The sequence below is a fragment of the Diadema antillarum genome, unplaced genomic scaffold, assembly GCF_040938485.1.
Source record: "Diadema antillarum isolate AM-2024a unplaced genomic scaffold, OU_Dant_1.0 seq00000221_RagTag, whole genome shotgun sequence".
In the NCBI taxonomy this organism is placed as follows: domain Eukaryota; kingdom Metazoa; phylum Echinodermata; class Echinoidea; order Diadematoida; family Diadematidae; genus Diadema; species Diadema antillarum.
Window position 1 is genome coordinate 215,700 of NW_027271275.1, and position 20,363 is coordinate 236,062.

The 20,363-nt window shown below is 37.4% G+C and overlaps 1 protein-coding gene across 4 annotated transcripts in view; it reads left to right on the forward strand.

The window, feature by feature from the left end:
• LOC139729161 (voltage-dependent calcium channel subunit alpha-2/delta-1-like) overlaps window positions 1-9,181 on the forward strand; it is a 106,490-nt gene extending 97,309 nt beyond the window's left edge. For all 4 annotated transcript variants that reach the window (XM_071640089.1, XM_071640090.1, XM_071640091.1 and 1 more), the window contains 6 exons: window positions 598-650; window positions 1,752-1,810; window positions 2,362-2,482; window positions 3,717-3,832; window positions 7,453-7,538; window positions 7,944-9,181. In XM_071640089.1, coding sequence (XP_071496190.1) covers window positions 598-650; window positions 1,752-1,810; window positions 2,362-2,482; window positions 3,717-3,832; window positions 7,453-7,538; window positions 7,944-8,060 — 552 coding nt within the window. In that variant the 3' untranslated portion in view covers window positions 8,061-9,181. The remainder of the gene's footprint in view (window positions 1-597; window positions 651-1,751; window positions 1,811-2,361; window positions 2,483-3,716; window positions 3,833-7,452; window positions 7,539-7,943) is intronic.
• The last annotated feature ends 11,182 nt before the right edge of the window (window positions 9,182-20,363 follow it).

Below are 20,363 nucleotides of genomic sequence, written 5' to 3' on the forward strand. Positions count from 1 at the left end.
TGTGAAAATTATTACATTTGGTATTTTCCTCACTATATTGAATCATGGGTTATATGTATCCGATTTGAGGATGCTTATTAAAACATGCAAGTATAATGAAATGAAAAGAAAAAAAAATTAAGTTGAAGAGAAGTGTCTCCAAGAAATCTTAAGTTTGTTTCAAGATTTTTTTAAAGGCATAATTTCCCATTTGCAGATGAAACAAACCCAGCATTAGTGCTTCAAAATAGTTCTAAAATATGGATTAGGGATAGAAACAACCAATGTGAAAATGTTAACCAGTATATAATCGATGTTTAGAATGGTTAAATATACAAAATGTGAACAATAGTTATCATAATGATAAACATGCTTCCAGACCAAACCATCTACAGTCATGGTTTATTGAGAAAACAGCGATATCTCCTTGTATTTTAGGCTTTATTATGAAATTTGTATATGGTAGGATGTTTTGTGATACAACTGACCAACACATATGCATCAAATGCGTAATATCTTGAACATTTTTAAATCACTGCTCCCAAAGGTAAATAGGACCTTTAACTGGCCAGTTTTGCAGTCATATTATATTTGTTCATCTTTCCCTTCGCTCTACAGCCAACACTCACAGATGTCATCAACTTTAACTTCTGGGCAGCCAATGCTTTGTGGTAGGAAAATGACAAGAGTCACCTGTTGTTGTTGTTGTTGTTGTCGTTGTTGTTGTTGTTGTTGTTGTTGTTGTTGTTGTTGTTGTTGCTGCTGCTGCTGCTGCTGCTGCTGCTGCTGCTGCTGCTGCTGCTGCTGCTGCTGCTGCTGCTGCTGCTGCTGCTGCTGCTGCTGCTGCTGTTGTTGTTGTTGTTGTTGTTGTTGTTGTTGTTGTTGTTGTTGTTGTTGTTGTTGTTGTTGTTGTTGTTGTTGTTGTTGTTGTTGTTGTTGTTGTTGTTGTTGTTGTTGTTGTTGTTGTTGTTGTTGTTGTTGTTGCTGTTGTTGTTGTTGTTGTTGTTGTTTTTTAAATCACCATTGCACTACAGAGTGGCAGCTTTGTAGACATTCCAGTTTGTCTCTTCCCATGATTGATTATAAAAAGAGCCCTAAACAATAAAAAACAAACAAACTGTGTATGGTCAATAGTTATACTAGAACGACAATGAATTTCTAATGTATTTTTTTTTCTTCATTCTCTTCTTCTATACCTTCTTCCTCTCATTTTTTTTTTTCATCTCCCTTTTTTTAAAGATACTTGTTCTCCTCTTCTTTGCCCTCGAAATGTTCTAATTCTTCATTTACAATATGCATATCTATTATCATTTTCATGTGCATTTAGGCAGAGACATCATGCGGTCATTAGTTTTCTCTTGTAATCTCTTGTGACAAAAATATTGGATTGTCAACTCAACTTGACAATTCAACACGAGATAGAATCTGCAACCATTAGAAATACCCAAGCCCCACTTTTCCATTTCGTGTTTCTACAATTTTAGTTCAATTATTTTGTGAGTGTAGCTTCCAGTTTTGTTGAATGATGGAGCATATATTGATTTTAAGCAGGTAAACAAATCCAATTTACTAGCATGATAATGGTGTACTCTGTGATTACTCCATGTCTATCAAGGGATGTAATCACTCCATATTCTCCCATTACTTTTATCATGTGACTTTATTTTACTTTTTTTTATATTAGTAACATGCTTTTGACTGTTTACAGTGTACATGATATCTTTTCCACATGGACATATCTTTTAAAATATGCATCCTTTTGTTGCCCACAGGCACTTTGTCTATCACACCATTGCAGATTTCATGTTGTTTGGATGGTCAGATCTGCCAAGTAAGTTCACAATACACCCTTTTCTTCTTCTTTGCCAATATTGAATGTTTGAATGTGTGTCTACTGTATTCCATTTTGTGTGTGTGTTTGTGTTGTCCCTTTCAAAGCTTAATCTTACCTTTTGAATACATACCAAGGAATCTCTCTTTTTTACAGTATTTTTTGTAGTTGACATCCCACCAGGACCTTGTTGCATTAAAACTGAGATCAAACTTAAGTCAGGAAATCAAATGTGTCTTTGAATACTCAATTCGGATTTGCTGATGCCTGACTTATGTTTGATATTCTGTTTATGCAGCAGAGCCCAGAAAACTGACTGGTTTAAGATGTATCCAGAATTAATCCTGAAGAAGATGGTAAACTCAACAAACAAAGAAGTATAGCAAGGCTGATCAAGAATGCGATGAATGCATGCAACATGCAGTGGGCTTTGCTTCATGCATGTTTCACCGTTGTAAATACCCTCGAGTGCACTGCATCTGCACCAATGCACTCTCACCTTTGCATTGTTTGTATACTAATAATCAATGCTCTATGTGCATCATATTCAGGTTCGTACGCGGAGACGATAGAGCAAACTGGCAATGTCAGCTGCATCAAGATCATCAAGAATTTCCACTTTGGACCAAACATGAGCGCAGAGGGGAAGAAGGAGTGTTACAACTGCACCAGGTAAGAGTGAATGTATGAATACTGTGGGTGTGGTGGTCATACAGAACAGATACAATATATGTCTGTATGCAGGTGGATATATAAGATTGATAATAGATTAATCAGTTTGTAGAAGGACATGTACATTAGAAGATTGAATTAGACAGATAAATCAATCAAAAGAAATATTGATAGAGAGAGAAATGAATGTATACAAAGTTTGGTGGACTATTGGACAGGTAGATAGGTAGATAGATTGGCAGAAAGATGGGGAGGTGATTGAGTGGATGGATGAATAGTTCGGTAGATAGGTAGCTAGCTAGATTGACAAACAGGGGTAGGATGGGGATTGATGGATTTTACAAGGGACATTTATCACACAGATAAGTATTTACTGTGAATGTATATGTGTATGGACATGTACATGTATATGACCACGCATCACGAAACCTCCATAAAGTCGCATGCACTGATTTTGTGTGAGGACTCAAAATAGGTGAAAAGGTCAATCTAGTCAATCTTGAGTTTTCCATGTTTTCTAAAAGAGTAATTCTTCTTCTGTGTTATTCCAAAGTTTTGGATAGTAAAAAACGAATGGGAAATTGTGTTTTTAGTGATTTTTCTAGAACACCTTTTTGTAGAATAGTGTGATAAGGTGATAAGGTCTTAGAGTAACATTTCAATTTCTGAAAGACCCTTTTCAGACTCTTCTCTTTCAATGGATGCTGCTACTGCTTTGAAAGTTTTTATTAGTCATGGATAGAATGTATTAATAGAGCATAACCAATTTGAGCTTAATCTAATCATCCCTTTATTGTTGTTATAAAATTATATACATTCCGTAATTGCAGAGAGCATGGCTTGGTAAGATGAAGTGCTTGAATTAGACCCTTTGCTTCAGAGCCTGTTTTTCTCAGCACACACTTTTCCAGAGTGTATGCTTTCTCTCCAATGTTTAGATAGGTTAGGAGAGTCCATTTAGATTGACTCATACATCATTTCAAGGGTTAAAGTCTGCTCTTTCAGTATCTGTTTTTAACGAAAAATCCACGTTGGGCGACTTTTTGTTGGTTTTGTGATGCATGGTCACATATACATTGTACAAAGAGAGAGAGAGAGAGAGCCATCAAGTAGCAGAGATAGAGAAAACAAGAATGAGAGAACTAACGAGACAAACGGCAAGCCTGAAAATGTCGGCGGAAGGTAAATAATATGCATCTACTGTGATTATTTGCTTTAACCTTGGTCCTCACAGGAGCTGGGTAACCAGTGAGATCAAAGGGACCAACCTCCTCATGCTTGTCACAGATGCCCAGTGCGATGGCTGCCCCAACGAGCCGGTGGTCCAGAAGCCACAGGAACCCTCGGATGATATCCTTTCTTCTGGAGAGATGACTTTCCAAGGGGAAGAAACAAAAACTCTTGGACTTATATGAATGAACTCCAGCATTTAATTTGTGGGAGTTTGGGCACCTAAAGGAAAAAATATAAATATATATTTGTGGATTTAACGTATGCAGCAAGAGTATCAGATTAGTTTTAGGAAAATTGGAGACCATGCATTAGATACGAGTTTTTGGTGCCGCCAGGGAGGGGGCCACCTCCCTGGTGCTGCCATTGCTGGATAAAAAGACTAACAGTGTTTTGTGATGTTTCATATGGACAATGAAATATAATGAAAATATAAAGAGAATTCAATATATTTTCATATTTCGAGCAAAATGAAAAGACACTTGACTAACGTTTCAGAAAACATGGGAGAATAATATTACCCATTACATATTTGTCAGTATCAAACTAGAAGGAATGTGTACTTTTCATAAGAAATGAATTACAACTCTTGGGCATTTTTTTGATGCATGTTTTTAACACATACATGTATGCTCTTCTAGTTATGATGACCTGACAATGTTTCGTTGAACTTTGACCTGCTGGCCCCCAGTATATAGGCACAAAATAGACTCCCTGTTGTGTGAAAGTGTTGTTCAGGTTTTGAAGCATGAATTATACATTTTGTCACATCCTCCCAAAGACTTTATATTTTACCACCAGACACTCCACTTGTGTGCCCATTCTCTGGTGGGGGAATTCCCTCCCCTCCTCTCAAGGACTTGGGGTCAAGATCAGGGATGGTATTCTGAAATTCTTTCTTGGAAGATTTTTCTTCCCAAGTCAGGATTTTTTCCTAAGTGGTATTCTGAAAATCTTCCCAAGTTTCTTCCTAAGTTTCTTCCTAACTTTTTTCCTAAACTTTCTTAGGAAAAAACTTAGGAAGATATACAAATGAGCATGAATTCTAGGAAGATATGTTACTTTCTGACTTCTAGTGTAGGAAGAAGTTGGTATTCTAGAATGCACTTAGGAAAGAATTTTTGGAGCAAAATTATTTGGAAAGCCCCACCCCTGCCCTAATTACATTGCTGAGATATAGCCAGCTGCAAAACATTGTGATAGGCGCTTGTCATTCACTGCACGCAATATGTACTTCATATTTGCGAAATGGGCACGAAAAATGGAACGTGCCGAGCACAAGGACGTGAGCATGCACAAGACTTATTTACCCTACATCATTACCCACGCCGATGAAAATCGGCAGGGGGTTATGTAAAGGGTTCCGTATGTTTGTTTGTTTGTTTGTTTGTTTGTTTTTTTTTTGTTTGTTTGTTTGTTTGTTTGTTTGTTTGTATGTTTGTTTGTTTGTTTGTTTGTTTGTTTGTTTGTGTACAAGATAACAAGAGAACGGGTAAACGGATTTGCACGAAATGTTCAGGGAATGTTTGGATAATGACAGGAAAGAATCGATTAGATTTTGGTGATAATCGGTTGACCCTTGCAAATTCTGTGTGACCTTGAAGTTTTGACCCCATGGTATAGTGACCATTCCGAAAATTTCCCGTTTCTCACTTTGCGATTTTCCGCTACCATACGAACACATAAACTCCCCAACGATCCGACTTCGCTGCTCAAATGTTCGTAAGAATTCCGAAATTTACGTTTAGGCCTATTTGAGGGACTATGTCCTTCTAGATTTATGAAAGTTCGTTCTCCGTCATCACAAACTGGCCCGTATTTTGATGATTTTTCAAATTAACATTGATTGTTTTTTTCGTTAGAGGAGCATTTTGCTCGGTCGCAGTCACACTGCACGATATGCGTGCTCAATGTCAATGCGTGTGCAAGGCCGCTGAAAATGCATCGCGCTCTACACTGTTGGTGCAAAATTGCACCGGGGACGTTGCGGCGCTCGTTGGTAGCCGAATACTGGTGCAGTAGACATTCGCATTCAACCCTTGCATTGAATAATTCCCGTAGACACTAATCATAGGGGTAATTGCCTAGGGGGTACGTAAATTTTGTTTTTCTTTTTTGCTTTTGTGGATACCATCAAAGATCGTACACTCATACGACCTTTGATATTTGATGATTTTTCAAATTAACATTGATTGTTTTTTTCGTTGGAGGAGCATTTTGCTCGGTCGCAGTCACACTGCACGATATGCGTGCTCAATGTCAATGCGTGTGCAAGGCCGCTGAAAATGCATCGCGCTCTACACTGTTGGTGCAAAATTGCACCGGGGACGTTGCGGCGCTCGTTGGTGGCCGAATACTGGTGCAGTAGACATTTGCATTCAACCCTTGCATTGAATAATTCCCGTAGACACTATTTCATAGGGGTAATTGCCTAGGGGGTACGTAAATTTTGTTTTTCTTTTTTGCTTTTGTGGATACCATCAAAGATCGTACACTCATACGACCTTTGATATTTGATGATTTTTCAAATTAACATTGATTGTTTTTTTCGTTAGAGGAGCATTTTGCTCGGTCGCAGTCACACTGCACGATATGCGTGCTCAATGTCAATGCGTGTGCAAGGCCGCTGAAAATGCATCGCGCTCTACACTGTTGGTGCAAAATTGCACCGGGGACGTTGCGGCGCTCGTTGGTGGCCGAATACTGGTGCAGTAGACATTTGCATTCAACCCTTGCATTGAATAATTCCCGTAGACACTAATCATAGGGGTAATTGCCTAGGGGGTACGTAAATTTTGTTTTTCTTTTTTGCTTTTGTGGATACCATCAAAGATCGTACACTCATACGACCTTTGATATCATCACACTCTCGGCTTGCTATAATCAAAATATCCCGTAAGAAAACGGCGTATTTCTCGATTTTTAGCGCTTTTTCCGCGACCCGTCGTGTAGACAATACTCTTAAAACTGGACTTAATTCGCGCGCGCTTGGAAAAGTTCCGATTCTGCACTTTTGACGGTGGAATTTGGGATTTTCGATGGATTTTTGGAGGAGACTTAAGGACTTTCCTGTACGTGAATGAGTGTTAATACCGTATGTGTAATGATGTGATTTGCGTGTGATGTGACTGTAGAACCAAAGATCGTACACTTCAGTGTACGATCTTTGGTAGAACTCACTGGCTGGTGATAAAGCACACTGGCAATTAAGTGGCCGAATTCTGGTAGATGACCGAATGCACATTATGTTTACCCCGACTTTGTACTTAGGCGTGGGTCTGCCGCCTTTGACGGCCCCTCTCTAGTTATAATATACTATTGTTATTGATTGGTTCCTTATGATACAACATTTCATATTGGCTTAAGAAAGAACAGTGGGCAGGGGTAAGGATGACTTAATTTGCATTAAGAAGTTCCTAGGAAGAAATTTCAGAATACCAATTCTGTCCGTCCTTGGCACTTCCTAACTTTCTGACTTATCAAAAACTTTGGGAAAAACTTAGGAAGATTTTCAGTGTACCACCCCAGGTCATTTATCAAAGAGTTTCCACCTCCTAGCGAGTAAAAACTGTTTTATCATGCTCATGGTTTATTCCCAGTAAAAAGCAAAATCCGAATTCCACCTCAGAACAAAAAGGTCCTCTTTCATCTAATTTTTTAATTGAGGCAATTTATTTTAAACAGCTTTCAGGTCACATGTGTAGTCTGCCAAAATATCCTTGACAATTTGTGGTGTTCACATGAAGCTCCTGATCCCTGCGTGCTGGTCCGGGAGCCACGCTACAGGAGGCGGCCCAGTGAAAACTGCTACAATTACAGCAGTGAGGTGAGTTCATTGCCTTTACTCTGCCTGTTACAATGACGAGAATGGTTGATCATAATCATGATTGGTATTGAAATGATTATAATGGTAGCGTTGATAGACAGTGGATGATAAAGATGAATGTGAATAAAGATGATGATGACGACATGATAAGTAAATAGGCTACAATGTAATAGAGTGGATGATTGCTGCAATTAAAAAGTTAGGATGATGGTCACCTACAATTGTAGATGATCACTATTACAAAGCAAAAACAAAAACATGGTGACTGCCATGTATCCATGCATGCTAATTTACATTTCACTTGTGTATAGCATGCACATTGATTGTGTGTAGCATGGTGTATGTCATGGCTTCTTTCATTCATATTAAAGATATCCTTGTCCTCTTTGGTTTTTCTCACCCCAGGAGAATGACACCATCTGCCATGGTATTCCAACAGCCTCGTCATCACCATGGTTACTGCTCAACCTGTACATCTGCTCCGTGGTTATAGCTTGGGCTTCGACGATGTCATCATCGTGATGAATCAGGATGCATATGACTATGGGACTATATTCAAGTGCAAAATCCGAATTCCCTATTCTTTGTCAGTCTTCTCATTTTGAAGTTTGTGTGGGATGTATGATTTGTGTCCTATAAAGTCTGTTCATCATTGGCAAGTTGAAATTGCCTTTATCATTAGCAAACCACAAATACAAGATCTGTAATTTTCTGTGCTTCTAATGCAGGGTTCCACAAACATCTAAATCCCAATCATGTAAATGGTTGTGCCACACTGCTCGTTTGCTTGGGTTGTTGTTGTTGTTTTTTTATATTCCTTTACTGTAATTTCTTCAGGAACGCAACTTGGACAGGCGCCAATTTTTCATTTTAGACATTTTAGGGTTTACGCTCCATTGATGAGCCGCAAGGGATCCCCACTCATAGTTTTTTTGTTGTGTGGACACAGTAATCAATGAACTCAAAAGTTAGCATGACCTCTCTGTGAACCCTATTTCCCCTTTACTGAACTGTTGGTATATTACACTGTAGTTTCCAAATCAGCCTGCATTGCGTGTTGTACACTACTGTATTGTCGCACATTATTGGGTTTAGGGCTAACACTACATGTATGTATTTCTTCCGCTCTTGTGGTTTAATCATCAAGTGGAACTCTTACCTGAGAGTCAAATCTTAAAAGATTAGGTGTCATGTAGAGGCGTCTCGTAGTGTAAAACTACAAGCTAATCATTATTATGATTCCAGTGACCAGGGTACTAATATGCAGTAATGAACTTTAGACTACTCGTCCAAGTGGGAGAGCATCTGTAAGAATATCAGAAAAACATCCCTTTATTATCATTCCCATCTTTATCTTCTCCATGTCATATTGTACATAATCATTCCCTCGTGTAATTGCTGGCACACCACTGTCAAATTTCCATTAAAAAAAAAAATTCTGTGATCTTTTATCATGCTCGATAAAGGAAAACAACAATGGAACTTTGGTAAGAGAGGAAGAGTCTTTCTTAGACCAGACAGTGATGCCAAAATCAGGTGGTGTGCAATGAAGATCTTGAAAGTTTTCTTTCATATTGATAGATTTTAAATTCTATCCAAACTTTTCAATACCTCCATTAAGCTTGTGTCCTCCACTAGTGAGCAGTGCAGAGAGAGAGAGAGAAAAAATATTGGACAGAAGTTGGCATGTCACCCACCTGGGTTTATGGGGGCAACTTTATAGACATTCCATAATTTGCTTTCTCAGGCAGCAGTAAACACTGGATGCATCATGGCTTGTATATCTGTAATATCTTTCTACCCAGAGTTTGGAATTTCAGCAGATTGGACAGAAATATAACAGTACTTTCAGCCCCTGGTACAACCATACAGTAGTGACTCTGTAATATAATGCTGTAAGATCATTGCCATATCAATATGTTCATATCTCTACAGTGACTTATGTTGAGAAAGGATGTTTCAATTGTATGTAGTCTCAGTGTTTGAAGTACAGTTACTGCACGGGTACCTTGTCCACACACAGTAAAAGCATTCAGATTCTTTATCATTCATTACGTATCTTCAGGTTTTCCTTTGCATACCATTATAATGGGTTTACGTTTGCACATATTACTTTTGCTGTCATGTACATGTATCATTCGCCAGCATCAGTGTACGAAACTTCAAAGTCCAGAAAAGTGGTGCATGGTATATTGCAAAAGATAAGCTTTGATCATTGCTGTTAAATGATATTTAGACACACAATTGCTGATAAAGTTTGCTCATTTAAACAAAATGGTGATGGATTATTAGGTTTGTGTTTTATGTTTGTGTGTTTGTGTTTTTATTTGATTATTCTTGGCATTTCCATCATGTAATCACCACTAGAAATATAACTTATATGTGATATAATTTGGACTACAAGATGTCGAAAGATTTTGAAAATGTGCAGAATGTAGATAAAACTTTCTCACAAGATCTGATATACTGTATGTGAATCTTGCTGTACACATTTCAAGGTACTGCTCTGTTGCAAGAAACTCCCAATTCTGGTATGCTAACACACTCACACAAAAGCGTAGGAGAAAGGCAGTTTTTATAGAAGAATTGAAAGAAAAAAAGTGTTGCTGCTCAATTTCATATCATATTCTTGAGAGAAGTAATTATTGTAACACAGAGCCAATGCTGAAATGGCTTTATAAATTATCACCTGAATTTTGGCTTTTTTTTTTCCCTTCATGTCAGCAGTGTCTTGAATTGGAAGCAATATGCTAGAATTTGTACTGTAGTCTTGTCCACGGAGATTGCTGAAAATCTTTTGTTGGATTACAGCACATGGTAAATGATCCAGAATGCACATATGATTAATATAGATTCTGGATGCGTACACTACTGGGATGTTTATGAAATTATAAATGAACTGTGATATGATATCTATGTATGCTGACAAATACAAGTTACCGAGCTGTATGCTTATTTTTCTCGTTTGTATGAAAAAAGCGACATTGCCGTTGATGTTGATAGATATTGGGATATACTTTGTTCGTGTATTATTCTCATGTATTCACTTGTATTTTATCGACATATCATATTCTGAACATTGAAGAGATTTGAAGCTACTTTGGGCTTCTGAAATAACTTGTCACTTTTAAGATATGCAAGATTGGTAGAGTATTATAACCCACTATAGATGACTTATATTATTAAGAGGAAGGTGTACTCTTATCCGTATTTATTCCAAATTAATCATCACCATGGTATCTATACCAGCAACACACTCCCGGAATGCTGAGACCATTCCTTGTCAAATCCAGGAATGCTCACCTTGATTTCTTGGAAGAGTAGCACCTTTTTGTTTGTTTTTGTGTTTTTCCATAAAAACCACATGCACAATATATCTTGGAAATGTTATACAGCTGCTCATGAGTTTGACCTTGATTTAGTAATCGCCTAAAGTTATTCAAAAGCAACAAAAATAGAAGGAGAAAAAGTAATGTGCACTTTGCAGTTTAAGGATGGACATGTTTGTCTTGAGAATGCATTCAAAGAATTAGAAACTGCCATGGTAAACAGGACATGTTCTTCATCAAGAGAATCATGGCAAATCATCTAATTCGTGTCATTCCATTCATACTGCCTTTTGCTCTAGCCCCCTTTATCAGCTGACGATATTCCAAAGCATTTTCTGCTTTATGATTGTATCACATTTTACATGCAGTTGATTCATTTTCTTGGCAGTAGTATGAAAGAAAAAAAAAACTATCACACAATGCAACAAGAAGTCTTATTCCTCGAAACTCAGTATATTATTATATTCATACTGAAACTTTAGACATGATTGTCTTCTTGTAAGCCTTTGGCAAAGACTTTTATTGTGATAGCATTGAACATGATTTTCTTTTCATGCTGTTTGATAAATCATGGCACAAATATCATGGCAAAGAATTACAGTATAATTTCAGTCAACAAACTAAAATATTAATTGCTGATGCCTATTGATTGATTTCAGGTGCAGATATGAGAACTGCTTCGTTGTTGAGTGTATTTTCAGGTCAGGCATGTTTGCTAGACAGACATCCTGTGAAAATGACAATAATGATCTCACTTTTTTTTAATTGGTAAGCACATTGTTATAGTACTGATTATATGTTGCATGTCATATCTGTGGTTATATATTTATGCTTACAAGAGTAAAAGCTGACTGTATTATTCAAACATTGCAGGGAGTTTTTGTTAGTATCAGCAACAATTTCAAGAAGTACATTCATCAATAGATGGCAGGTTATGATATGCTAAACATATTGCATTGGCATTTAGTTGTTAATTTATGATGTAAATAGTCTTAGAGGTTGTACTTTTGCTCATCTAAAAGGGAATGAAATCTTTCCTATTACATCTTTATTAAGTACCTGCATATTATACAATATGTTCCTCAACATATAAGTGCAATATCTACATGTGTTTCTACAGCAGATCATTTTATAAATGTAAATATGAAATGTAAAGAGTGATGTTCATATAAAAACAGGGCAGAGATACTTTTGCCCTACTTTTCAGTAGATGGAAGAATTGCAAATGGAAACATAATTCATTTAAAGTACTTGCATGAATAGTGCAAATGGACAAATGAAGTGTTCATGCTAACATATTATTCTGTAAAGCCATCTGTGTATTCTCATAAAATGCACTAGGAAGGTCACTGACCTAAAGCCAGAAAACCTCCCTTTGATTATCATTTTTTTTTTCTCTTTAGTAAAAGGCAAGCAGGTACATGGTGTGATATATATGTATTTTTTGTCCAGTAATTTTGACTTCAGTCTTTGAAATAAGTGTATCAAAAACAGTAGTGTCATATTACTAGTGAAAATGTCATACATTTGTTGATAAACAAAATAATGGGTGAAATAATAAGCAGTACTTGCCTTGTGTAGAGTCGGCTTGTTGTAGGTGTTGCCTTCCAACTCATACGCACTTGTTCATCTGTTACCTGGTTTCAAACTATACAGCTGTGTTTGCTGATGGGACCTCTTGACACACAGCTTTGAGAAAATATGATTCTGATATCAAAATTGAATGAGTGTTCCTGGCAGCTCAGGGGGGCTAGAGGTGTAGTGTCACCCTGATGAGTAGAAATGGGGGATCTTGGACAGAATTTTGATCACATTAGCTTAAAGGAGTACTTTTGGGATAAACATTCAAGGTAAACCTATATCAGATCTTCGACATTCTTTCATCATAAAAATAATACGGATGTGTAGTCTATGATAGGATTCATGAAATTAGAATCATATGATAACCAAGACTTTGCATTGAGGTGAAAATGGACTAATACTACTTTAGATTGATTGCGTATTTATGTGCACAATTCACCTGCAACCAGACTCTGATTTTGAACTTTGATAGTTCCCTGGTGTAGATTGAGATCCTTCACCCCCACCCCCCCTTCATTTTATCTCCTAGCACTGAGGAAGACTTTTATTGTCAATATTAACTTGTACAACCATTCAACGCATTTTGACTATACCATGCTTCCCTTGCATTATGTAAATATGATATATATTGAAATAATATACGAAGGAATTTGGGTCATAGGTGGGTTTTTTGTTTTTTTGTTGAGAGAGAGTAGGATTCATTTGATGTCTACAATATTTGCAATGGACACTTGGTTGCCTTCTTGTACATAGAACTTATTGTTGCTGGTTCATTTTGTAAATACGGCAGTATTATATGTACTGTAAAAGTGGACGTTTTCATGGTGTGGACATTTTTGTGCATTTTTTGCGCAACCAGAAATTAGTGTGAAAATAAAAGCATGTGAATGTTTTTGCTTGTTAATTATATGTACCACTATGTAATGCCTCGATTCCGCTGAATTGAAAACACGCAAAATTCTTTTTACTCGGCTGATCGTGAAAATATGTCCACTTTAACAGTATATCATTAACTGTTTTTTTATGTTTATAAATGTGTGAGATGGATTATTGTTCATTTGCATGTAAACTAGGTGAGGACACTTGGTAATCATTGCATGTGGAAATATGGCACTCTTTTGTTGATGCGGGTTGTCATGTCTGCAGTGTTGCTGTCGACACATAGTTACGGCTGTCATTTGCCTTCCCCGGTACAAAACTCGGCATGGAATTCTGCATCCCACGCAATATCAGAATCATGGCCAGCCTACAAACACTCAAGCCTCTGCTCATTTTGAGCTGCTTGCCATACTTGCAGTCATGGTCTGTAGTGCTTGGAGTGTGCCATGATTTTAACTCATTGGTTTCATCTGCAGCAGCAGCAGCAATTTACATATCATTTTATGGAACGAGGGATGCAGATTCTATTCACTGTATCGTACTTTACTTGCTGCTATTGACATGTGTGATAATGGCCAAATTAATGTTATAAGGGGAGGCGTTCTGGACGAGGAATGGGCCAGATGCTGTATAGGGTAGGGTATTCATCAAGAACGCAGCTCTTCTCATTCAGTCAGTTGTCCCACTGATCAGCATTTCATTCTGAACAAATCTTACTATTCCACCGACAGATGTCTGTTCAGAACTTGAGGTAAATTTGAAGAAGAAAGGCATTCAAGTAGTGTGTTGGTTCCCTCGTTCGTTGCCATGGAAACCATGAGTCTGTGTGTGATGTCATGATTGACGAATGATCACATTTATTTGACACCAGTGGACTTGACGGATTGATTAATTGAAGACAAGTTCCTGTTGTGGGGCACTAATTGGGGTGTGAATTTGTTAAACATGTGATAAAGATGAATTATAATGAATACTGGATTTCTGGTCTCTGATGAGTTTACCGTACGCTGTGTCAGCCTTTTTCGATGAACAGCACTTTTCCTGAGAGCTTGTCAACAACTAGTCGACGGCTAGAATAGTTTTGGTCTTATGCTGGCTCTGCATAGAGACAGTGATATTTACAGGCAGTCACATATTATCCTATTAAATCCTGATTTAAATATACAATTTTGTATCAACTCTAGTTACTCAAGATCAATCATAGATAGGATTTTTTTTCCCTATATACAAAGTTTGTAAGCTATTGATAGTACTGATATCTGTGGTGGAGTACCATTATTTGAACGTCAGTAAGTTTCTGTATAACCATTTCATCTAATTGCCTACATCACTACCCAATTGTAATGAATGCAGTAGAATATATTCCAGAGAGTTGATAGAATTCTTCATTGAATTTGTGCTGACAATTTAGGTCTAAGGACCTGACAGCACAATCTGGTTGGGTGACTTAATTACAGCTCCATCATCAATCAGCGATGCTCCGTAGTACAATGATAAGTAGCTTCTGTTTCTTGTGAATTTTTTTTTTTTGACTCACAGTTGTCCGGTGATATGTGAAGGTATTTATCATATATGCTAGAGTAGGGATGGGTATGTTACATAGAATTTGAGGGAAAGAACTGATTAATAAATGTGCCCGAGATAAGATTTCTTTCTGTTGGCTGAAGCACTCATACTTGCCCTCTCTTGATTGTCAAGCTGTGGGCATTAAACAGTGGAAGGACAATACCATAAATGGAGTATCCCCATGTAGAGTGGCTGCTACATGCTACAACTCATCATATGATAATGAAAGTCATAGTAAATGCATTGCCTAAAATGACCACAAAAAACCCAAAACAAAACAAAAAAAGTATACTGCCGTGAAGAAGTTACGTAGAAACAACCTTTCAGCGATTTTTTTTTCCATAGAGAAATGTAAATACAGTTGAACCTTGTTATACAGAGGTTGCATAGAACATAACCCTCCTATAACAAGGCGATTTGGCAGGCCCCTACTCTTTATATTTTTATTTCTTTTTGTACCCTGATAGAATGAGAAGTCATATAGAACAAGGTAATTGCCATGGTTTTTAGTACTTGGTATAGGAAGGTTCCCCAGTTCCTCAATTTTAGCTCAAATGCAACTCTACTGCTATCTATCATCAAATTACATTTTGAAACTCATATTATCTAACAACTCCAATGCACAGTGTACCTACATTTGTATATCTGTGCAAAACTAGTTGTAATATACGCTGTACATGCTCCTCTAAATTCCAGTACTGTCAGTTACAATTCTGGATAGAAATCAGGAGCCTGATTCATAAAGAAGCTTTCAATTATTGTGACTTACCACAACAATTACAGCAGTTACAATATCAGGGCTGCCAACACTGGAAACTAGTTGAGAGTGAGACTCCCATAGGCCAATGCTATAATTTAGGAGTTAAAATGAGTGAGATCAATAGAAACGCATGCAAATGAAATAAAGTTTTAGAGTGAGAAAGGACCAAATTGCGTGATAGGTCTCACACTCAATGCGTGAGAGTTGGCAGCCCTGCAATATTAGCAACAGCTATAAAATGGCAGCCAGTCAGTTCTGAATCAAGGGAAGTTGTGACTATGGCATTTAACAGCAAGTACATTGTAATGTATGCTTAATTGTTGCATGATGCCAACCTCTTTGTAAATATGCCCAAGGAGTGCTCTTTGAGATAAATGAACGCAAATTGTAGTAATGCTTGACTTTTTGGATCTTTTTATGATGAGTGTTAGCTGTGCTTTTATATTGAAGATGCAGCAATGAATGTTACCATCTAGACAAAGCAGTGCTTTATTGCATTGGAGACAGCAGAAGAGCCACAGAAGTCATTGTTAGATTTGTGGCATGTCTGTACATCGTCGGTTGAGAAGCAGAATGTTTACAACTCCGCGCACTTTAGTTAAGTGCATGCACTGACTTACCTCTTTCTGGTTCTCAGCTTTTGAAATGCAGTTGTAAATTTCAGGTAAAGGTTGTGGGCTGTTTCTGTGTGGGTATAGTGTTCACATCAGACTTGAGTCAAAACAATCCTCAGGGATGTGTGCCTATGACTAACATCATACCATACAAAGTGGCAGGACATATTGCTGAAGGAATATACCTCATATACACACAAAGTTTGGAACGGGAGTACTCCTGCAGCGCTCGACAATCACAAATTTAACCACTCGTGATATTGTTGCGAAGTCCTTATTCCCGAACAATTAGACTCACTAAATATATGACGTATACAGTAATTAATCTCTATGCGCCGCATATTGTACCACTTCGGAGCGCTCTAAACGTTGGTGACCATTTTTACAATTCAGAGCGCTTCAGGAGGGCTCCTTAACCTAGCCCTAAGAGGGGCCAGGGGCCTGCTGTCTGTTCATAAAAAATTAAGAGGACTTCAGGAGTAGTCATGGGCACCATTTCATGAAAGTTGTCAGTCTCTGACAATTTCAGTAAAATCCTTGGTTTTGATTGGCTGATATTCAAGCTCTGGTCACTGACTTTTACTATTGTGATTGTCAGAGACTGACAACTTGTCAGGACAGACAACTTTCATGAAACGGTGCCCTGGAGTGCTCTATTCATGCCTTATTTGAGTGGGGTTCTGGGATCTAGTCCCTCCCCAGACTGCAATGTGTTCAATCATTAGGCCATGGGGAATTGTGTGGTGCAAACAACCTAGATACCAGTCAAGTGTCACATAGCTCATCAAGGAGAGGAACCGGTTGAAGCTGATGCCAGTACTTTCATTGTATAAAAAATGAATGAATAAATAAATTCTGGATTCCGCGAATATGCTCTGCTTTCTATTGTTATTTCGCAATGAGATCATGTATCACAGAATTGTGCAATGTGCATTTATATACCTTTTCCAGTACCAGTACATTTTATCATAAATGCTCATTCAAATTATTTATCATATCAAACAAATAGGGATTATGTTATATGTCTTGCTTGTATACGTACATTTATATATTGAAGGGTGTGTACAAATGTATAACTTACAGTGTATGTTTTTATGTTCCATTGGAGTATATATCTTGGTCAGGTTCAGTTCTTGTGTCTAACGATTCTTTTTGCAATAAAATGTGCATATATGTATGAAAATGTGTCGAAGAGTAATGATTTACTTTGTATCTCCTATTTGCATATAAGTATGAAAATATATCAGAAAGTAATAATTCACTACCAGTTTGCACATTTACCCTCTCCTGTGGCAATGGATACAAAGTGTTTATATATTGCATAACTGCGTGGTACAGTACACATACATTTCTGTGCTTGGTTATCAAAACAGATCACGACATACTATGAAGACTATCAAATCTGATGTTGGCTGCATTTTCATAAAAGTCATGCAGTATAATTTCTCCCTCAGTCAGGGATGCAAGAGTTCAGAGTTTAATCTCAATTGTCAATTTCAGACATTTTTTCACTCTGCCACAAACCCACTTTTCAGACTTTTTTAAAAATCAGTTTGATATTTCAGACTTTTTATGGCCAGTATTCTCACACGATACCCCTGCTCAATACATTTTTCTTGCAAACACAGCACAATAAAATTAAGGGAGAGTTTATTACCTCTCGTCATGTTTTCATCACTTTGATTATCAGCAGTTCAAGAGTTTCACTGATATGCATTTGTAAACAAAGAAAATGAAACCGGCTACCAAGCATTCAGGAGGGAGAAATTATCTAGTTGAGTAATACATGTAGTGGCAATCATTTACACCTTGTAGGTTAATGAGGGATGTTTGAGGTATTCACAGGCCATATCTATCTGAGTGATACAGCCAAATGATGGTAAATTGCTATGACTATCAGTTTAAAGGGTGTGTACAGTTCTAGTCGAGGTGAAGATTTAGCTTTTAACGTTTTGCGAGATATTCAGAAACCACTCTATGAGATGTCAAAGAGCATGCAGTTCTAAGGGGTATCAAAAGTTTATTTGATGAAAATTGGTTTTGAAATGGCTGAGATATCCAAAAACAAAGTGAAACAAAGAGATCCTAATAAAGTTGTGGCATGTCGCCTTTTATTATTAGCACTTTTTTTGATATCTCAGCCATTTGAAAACCAATTTTCATCAAATAAACATTGAATCCTTCTTAAAATTACATGCTCTTTCATATTTCATAAGAGGCTTTTCATTATCTCACTTAGGAATATTCAAAACATGAATCCCTACCTCGACCAGTACTGTACAGTCCCTTTAAAGGGTGTGTACAGTTCTGGTCGAGGTAAGGATTTAGCTTTTAACGTTTTGCAAGATATTCAGAAACCACTCTATGAGATGTCAAAGGGCATGCAATTCTAAGGGGTATCAAAAGTTTATTTGATGAAAATCGGTTTTGAAATGGCCAAGATATCCAAGAACAAGGTGAAACAATAGAATCCTAATAAAAGGCGTGGCCTGTCGCCTTTTATTATTATCACTTTTTTGGACATCTCAGCCATTTAAAAACCAATTTTCATCAAATAAACGTTGAATCCTTCTTAAAACAAGGAAAAGTAGAAATTACGCGGTGCGTAATATATGTCCCCGCCGGAAGTAGCATTTTGTAGCAAAATGTACAATATAGGTCAAAAATCAAGGTCAAAGGTCAAAGAAGTCAAAGGTCAAAATTCTCCGTAGAAGTTTTGAAGCCCTCACCTAGTGCCATCACTTAAAGCAAACAGAATCGAAATCGGGTTAGAAATGGCGAAGGAGTAGCATTTTGTAGCAAAATGTACAATATAGGTCAAAAATCAAGGTCAAAGGTCAAAGAAGTCAAAGGTCAAAATTCTCTGTAGAAGCTTTGAAGCCCTCACCTAGTGCCATCACATAAAGCAAACGGAATCAAAATCGGGTTAGAAATGGCGAAGGAGTAGCATTTTGAAGCAAAATGTACAATATAGGTCAAAGGTCAAGGTCAAAGGTCACAACTGAAATTCTGTGTAGAAGTTTCAAAGCTCCCATGTAGTGCTATCATATAAAGCAAACAGAATCAAAATTGGCTCATAAATGACAGAGAAGTAGTAAATTGAACATTTTGACCACACACGGACGGACGCACACACAGACGGACGGACGCACACACGGACACACACACGTACGGAGCCCGTTTCATAGTCCCCTGCTCGAACTCGTTCGGCGGGGACAAAAAAACGTTATCAACACAAAAGTGGACATCAAAGGCATGTCAGGATTTAAGGATTTAAGAAAGGTAAAAAATGAGAACTGTTGTGCTTATACATGATGTTTGCTATTCTGATTCAGAATGCTACAGGGGAAAAAATGATGAGGGGGTAAGAAGGTGATAGTGAAACAAAACAAAAACAACTAAAAAACTCAATGGTCACTCTGTTGATATTGATGAATTATTTTTTTTTATTTCATTTGAATGGTCATCATTCAATGTATTCCCCAAGATCAATGCTGCACTGACCAGGAGAAGTATAGATCTCTCCACAAGACAAGCTATACATATTACAAAAGTGTAAACATTCCGTATGAAACACTATAATATGTATTTATGCACATCACAGAATATAATATACCTCAATTGATAATTCTTGGAACATTTCTATTTACAGAGATCTGAACTTGCAAGTAACTTTCTCTGGTCAGGAATTAAAAAGAACACACACACAAACAATGACTGAAAGAGCACTGTAAAAACTGTCATTTTCACGTACAGATATCTTTGTGAATGAGGAGGTCACAGACATTTTCATGAAATGTTGTTTTCGCTATTTGACATTGAGGCTACCGTAAATGCACCAATGCCTGTCCGTTCACTTCACCACTTTACGTGATCAAGACCAGGCAGTGGTATTTTCGCAAATTGTTAAATTTGCGGCCCAACAGTGCTTCATGAAATTCACGAAAATTAAACTCACACGAAAATGACAGCTGTAACAGTAATTAAAGAGATGAGACATTGACAAGACATGTGAATACATCGTGCATCTATGCATGTGGAGTTCGCCAAAATCTGGCTCTCTGGATTGGACTCGGGGTTAAACGAGGCATAAAAG